We start from the raw sequence: 6,711 nt of genomic DNA on the forward strand, positions 1-6,711 counted from the left end.
AGACCCACTAGAACACACCTCCATCTCCATTAACTACATCACACCTGCCCAGACCCACTAGAACACACCTCCTTCTCCAGCTCCTGCATCACTGTCTGCCACATGGCCTCAAACTGCACCATTTTATTTCTCACTGTCGCCCAGCACTTTACCTTTCTATTGCGTTATCAATGGAGGATTGGTTGATTTCCAGTTTAAGTATAGTATTTAAGATGATTGACGAGAAAAGTATAGTCCAACCATCCGGTAACTTGTTTCATGCTCATCAAAGGTGAGGGTGAATTTCAGATGTTCACTGCTTGTATTGATGAAGGAGTGGAATCGATGAAGTTCCTCTGCTGTCCCCTGGAATAGAAGGAACACGTCATCAATGAAGACTTTTACAGAACCTGTTGAGGTGCTAGAATGGATTGTTAGGGCTGACAATCACATTCTTCTCTAACAACCCCACATACAGTTACGCATAATTAGATGCAATTTTTTTTAAACTACAGTGACTATAATGACCTGAGCGCCTACTTGTTTTGTCTGTGTTTCTTTTACACCTGCTACATAAAAGAGACCGAAGAATGTGTAACAGTATAGCTTCCGTCCCTCTCCTGGCCCCATACCTGGGCTCAAACCAGGGACTCTGCACACATCAACAACTGCCTCCCACGAAACATCGTTACCATCGCTATTAGCGCGCACCCCACTAACTAGCTAGCCATTTCACATCGGTTACTAATGCACAATGGTCAATGCTATCTGGAATTCTTGGGACATCCCGACCCAAAACCCTAACCTTAACCCCTAACTTAACCATTTTAAATGTCAAGTTCAATGGACTAGTGTTAGGATTGGTGTTTATTACTATAACCCAATGCTATATCACATGTGATATATTAGCAACTGTTAGCCTGGGCGCCTGGGTGTCTGTGTGTGTGTGCTGGAAGTAACAGTTAGCCCCAGATAAGTGTGCTGGGAAGCTGTGGTTAGCCTTGAGCGAGAACAGTGTGCTTTGTATGCAGGTGCAAATAGCTCAGACAATGATGCAGAGCTGTCTGACCTCAGTCTCTGGGGTGAGGGAGCGTAATCTACATAGCAACAGCGCCGGGACACCAAGGAGCGCCAACAGCCTGAGCGCCGGCGATAGGCTGAGCAAAGTTTAAACCACGCTCAGCCTCAACTGTGATAGGCCAACAGACGGGTTGGAACTAGTCTGTCACAGTATAAGAACAGCTGTTTACTTACATCCTGCCAGTTCTCAGTTCTGCCCTGCGAGGTGATACAGAGAGCCCAGCCCGTATATACGAAAAATGCATTTACCATTTATCGCTTGAGTTTAATAAAAACTCTTAAAGTATATTCGGTGACTCTGAATCACATTTTGTCCTGATACCAGATTTGAATTGACGCAAATCCCTTATACTAGGGACGTCCCAAGGATGTATCGCTACCTGAAAATACATGATCTAAGTGATTGATAGTTGGTATTCAGCAGTCATAAACCCTAATTTACTTTAATGAACTACTAAAATAGTGATTTTGTCAGACAGCAGCGCTACACTTTATTGACTGACTGATCCATTCATCCTTCCATCCCTCCTCAGCCTTCCTCTCCTCTGAAGACCCAGTGAGGGTGGAGCTCAGTCAGAGAGCTGTTGAGGGACTGGTTAGGAAGAACACTTCTACAGCCAGAGAAGTGAGAGGTGAGAGGTCACACATGGTTTAGATGGTAAATATTTATATCCTCTTAGTGGTTCATCACGTCAGCAAAAGGGAATATGTTCCATCATCTATGTTTATTTATGTTAGTGCAAATTGTCCACTGATATTGATGAAATTTCTCACCCCTTTTGGCTGTATGAAAGTTAATTTCCCCTCAGGCACACACATTTGTTCTTTGATATTATGACTTTTCCCCACTCATTCACCCCATCTCTTTATATTGAATATTTATATTCAGTGGCCTGACTGCATCCAGACTATGTCAAATGCCCATCCTGGTAGATCTGAACCTAATGCAGCTTGGAGTGATCAGATGACAAAAGTCACATTTAGGTGCCAGGTGTAACTGAGGCCATAGATGCTCCATATCCATTACTTTGAGTGTTTTATATAATATGACTAAATGTGTTTCTGTGTTACAGGGGCAGTCAAGAAATGGAACAGCAAGACCACAGAACATGACATAAGCAGAGCTGTGGGAGACCACCTCAAGCCCCTGGTAGAGCCGGGGGTGGTGTTAACCTCTCCACCACACCTTCAGCAGGCTGGAAAAGTGGGATTGATCTGTTTGATCCAGTTGTTGAATCCTTTGACTTATTGTTGATTTCAAAACATTTCAGTTTCAACAAATGAATTGGGTTGGTTGAAAAATGATACTAAACGTACATACCATGCACTATTTTAACATAGTGGAAGATAAACTGTTTTTCATACTAAGATATGTTTTGCTTTTGCACATATTTGTTCATTGGTTTTGCTAGTCTGTTGATTGTCAGTCATTGGGTTCATTTGTCTTACAATATGTTCAAATCAAGCTTTATTTATACAGCACATTTCAGACACGGTGTTAAAGGAATTTTAATTCCTATGTTTATCAACCAATTCAATTAAAACACTCTGCCCATACATAAGAATTTGTAAGATAATTATCAGCATTAAATGGACAGAAACCAGTCTTAAAATCAATCAATCAATAGCGTTTATTCTCGAGAGTACTGAATCATAGTACAATTTACATCAGGTTATATAATAAAGATGATGTCATAGGTTTTAATGTCCATCCTCCTCTCGGATACAATGGCAGTATAGTTAGAGTTCTCATTACTATCTGCAACCAACCCAAGGTCTTTCCCCTCCCTGGGTAGAGACATCATTCTAGCCTGTCTGAAGATAAACCCATTCTTTCTAACAAGGAACACATAACACTCAACATTATGATTATAATAAGATTCATTCTTACAGTAAAATAGTAGTATTCTGTTTAGTTATAATTCTAAGTTAAATGTATACATATTTTAGTCATTAAACACAAAAATCCCATAACACACGGATACAACACAACGGATTCACAAGAAAAAACTATGAAAATAAACAGAAATATTTAGTACACAAACAATAACTGAAAGACTGATGAGTATTCTTAGGAAATGCCATTGATTAAAATATTAATTGGATGCAATATCCAACCCCAAAATATAAGCTTGTTTTTTTAGGAGGGGTTCTGAAAGACACTGAGGGTGTCGACTGAAAATTGACTAGTAAAAACAACTGGGACATAAAAGACACCCACCATGAGACCCACTAAATCTGCCTAAGAAGAGGCAAACAAAAGAAAAACCCACACCAAACTTAAAGACAGGAAGTAAACCAAAAAGGTGGAGCAACTAAAGGTGTTGACTCTCCACATCTATCAAGACAACAGGAGCACTGGGCTAGACACTCTTAAATAGAACCTGGACCAGCTCAGGTATAACACATACTGACTAACGAGGTGACACCAATCAGTGCATCCTACATGCTAACGAGCTATACGTGCCAAAGTCCAACCTCAAACATAAATGGAAAAACCAAAGCCTGTAACACCTTCCCCCTTAAGACAACAAATAAATCCTATATTTTTGTTGGACAAGTTTGCTCACCACCAACAGAAAACAACTTCCATTTCACATTATAATCAACTACAATGCTTCACCTTCTACAATATAAACATGGTGTCTACTGGCTGTCAACATTTAAAAACAAGAAAAAACAAGTATTTTGAAATATTTTTTTCTCCTTTTTTCTTTCTATAGAATCCTAAAACTCACTAGCTTCTAAAACTCTCGTCCCCTTGGAACGAGTGCAAACAAAACTCATCTACAATACGGAAAAATGTGTAGTCAAAATAAATTAAGATCCATGGCAACGCATATCGATTTGGGAGGAAATCTGGTTGAACCAGCTCTTGAAAGTAACACAAAACACATGGAAATGGGAGATATATTAAACCTCACTGGTTAGACAACCTGCAGAAGACAGTCAGCTACATTTGAGTGTTGCATTTAAATTTAGGGGTCGCTAAACAAAGAAAAATAACACTTATTTGTCATCACTCATCGATATCATGTTGAAATCAATTGTGCCGAGAGGGAGATGAGGTTGCACGTCCTGTTAAAACTAACAACTCAAAAACCACACGGAATCTGGGAATAATGTGTACATCCCTGGTTTGAGGACAACTTGTAGAAAACAGTTAGCTACATTTTGAAGTGTTGCATTTTGATTCAAGTGGGTCACCAACATGGTAAGTGTAACACAGCTCTTTTTGTGTTAGTCACTTTTTGTTAAATCACATAAATAGTACTCTCTTAATTCAGAGCCTGGATTTTCCCCCTGAGGCTAATATCCATATCATGCTGAAATCAATAGAACAGGGGACAAAACTTTAGGTTTCTACATTGTGACATCATTAAAATACTCATACTACAATGTTAAAACATTCTACATTGTGACATTAATTAATTGATATCATGAAATAACTCCATGTATTTTCTGATGTTTGATCAGAGATCTTTTATCAGAGTATCTCTTGTCACACAGATCACAGCTATGAGGTTTCTCTCCTGTGTGTGTTCTCTGGTGTCGAGTCAGGTGGCTAGATGTAGTAAAACACTTCCCACATTGATCGCAGCTGTAAGATTTCGCTCCTGTGTGTGTTATCTGGTGTAGAGTCAGTGCTCTAGATGCAGCAAAACTCTTCCCACAATGACCACAGATATAAGGTTTCTCTCTTGTGTGTATTCGCTGGTGTTGAGTCAGATAGCTAGATGCAGCAAAACTCTTCCCACATTGACCACAGCTATACGGTTTCTCTCCTGTGTGTGTTCTCTGGTGTTGAGTCAGATAGCTAGATGCAGCAAAACTCTTCCCACATTGCCCACAGCTATAAGATTTCTCTCCTGTGTGTGTTCTCTGGTGTCGAGTCAGATGGCTAGATATAGTAAAACACTTCCCACATTGATCACAGCTGTAAGGTTTCTCTCCTGTGTGGGTTCTCTGGTGTAGAGTCAGAGAGCCAGATCTAGTAAATCTCTTCCCACATTGATCACAGCTGTAAGATTTCTCTCCTGTGTGTGTTCTCTGGTGTCTAGTCAGATGGCAAGATGTAGTAAAACACTTCCCACATTGATCACAGCTGTAAGATTTCTCTCCTGTGTGTGTTATCTGGTGTCGAGTCAGAGAGCCAGATGTAATACATCTCTTCCCACATTGATCACAGCTGTAAGGTTTCTCTCCTGTGTGTGTTCTCTGGTGTATAGTCAGTGCTGTAGATGCAGAAAAACTCTTCCCACAATGACCACAGCTATAAGGTTTCTCTCCTGTGTGTGTTCTCTGGTGTAGAGTCAAAGAGCCAGATGAGGTACAACTCTTCCCACATTGATCACAGCTAAAAGGTTTCTCTCCTGTGTGTATTCGCTGGTGTAGAGTCAGAGTGCTAGATACAGCAAATCTCTTCCCACATTGACCACAGCTATAAGGTTTCTCTCCTGTGTGTGTTCTCTGGTGTAGAGTCAGAGTGCTATATGCAGCAAAACTCTTCCCACATTGACCACAGCTATAAGGTTTCTCTCCTGTGTGTATTCTCAGATGTTGAGTCAAATGGCAAGATCGACCAAAACTCGTCCCACATTGAACACAGCTATAAGATTTCTCTCCTGTGTGTGTTTTCTGGTGTAGAGTCAGAGTGCTAGATTTACCAAAACTCTTCCCACATTGATCACAGCTATAAGGTTTCTCTCCTGAGTGTGTTCTCTGATGAATTTTAATGCCTGATGAGGTGAATCTCTTCCCACAGTCAGAGCAGCAGTGAGATCTCTTCCCTGTGGATCTCTGCAGGTGTTTATTGAGGCGTTCTGATCTGTAGAGACTCTTCTCTGCCTTTTTAGCATCATGAGGTTGTTGAGGCTCCCCAGAGGATCCACGACAGTCACGTCTCTCTCCTGTGTGAATGACAAAGTCATACAGATGGTTTAAGGCCCACAACAGCAGAAATCCACTGTAAAAGGTGATGCCAACAGCGTAGCCATGATGTTGTACAACAATTGACGTCTGTAATGATTTGACATTTGTCTTAAAATGAGCAAGAATAGTCATATTTTGTCTTGTTTTCACATTAGTAGTAACATCTAAGATTGTAGACTATAAATAAGTTATTCATGTTGTTGAAACTCTAAGCAGTGTGCCAGACGACTTTTGGTCTCCAATATAGGCCCCTTTCTGTGTTTGCTAAAATTGTATGTAGTATATCTGCCTGGAGCAAAAATGGTGAGCAAAGATTTTAGTTTTTCACAAAGTATTCTGAATGTGAATGGGGGAAACTCAGGGGAGTAACCTCCATTTCCAGGTTGCTAATGAGTACATTTCACACTCCTTTGGATTATAATTGTAAGGATCGTTTGAATGTCCTGCTTAATATAATAGTTGTGTCATCATCGCAAATCAACCGCTTTGTACTTAAAAAAACACTTCAACCAGTAAAATGCTCTTTGGCTTTTTCATCAGCCTGACAATGAGGGTTTGTACACTGTTTGCCAAATTGGCCCATAAACTTCACCTAACAACAAATATAGGAAAATAGCTGTGTGTGTTGTACAATAGCCTATCCATCAAGGAACAGTTCTCTACACATTATGAGCTAAGTATCTCTGTGTCCAAACAGACTAACGAGACCCAACTATAAAT

At 40.2% G+C, this 6,711-nt stretch overlaps 1 protein-coding gene across 1 annotated transcript; it reads right to left on the bottom strand.

The window, feature by feature from the left end:
* Positions 1–4,809: 4,809 nt before the first annotated feature.
* Positions 4,810–5,499, bottom strand: LOC120032557 (zinc finger protein 2 homolog; the record flags this gene model as incomplete). The annotated part of the gene is made up of 2 exons (XM_038978699.1): positions 4,810–5,059; positions 5,147–5,499. Coding segments are annotated over 2 exons (603 nt in total), but the record flags the coding sequence as incomplete, so codon positions are not given.
* Between the last annotated feature and the right edge of the window lie 1,212 nt (positions 5,500–6,711).

Source organism: Salvelinus namaycush, chromosome 39 (assembly GCF_016432855.1).
Source record: "Salvelinus namaycush isolate Seneca chromosome 39, SaNama_1.0, whole genome shotgun sequence".
Classification (NCBI taxonomy): Eukaryota; Metazoa; Chordata; class Actinopteri; order Salmoniformes; family Salmonidae; genus Salvelinus; species Salvelinus namaycush.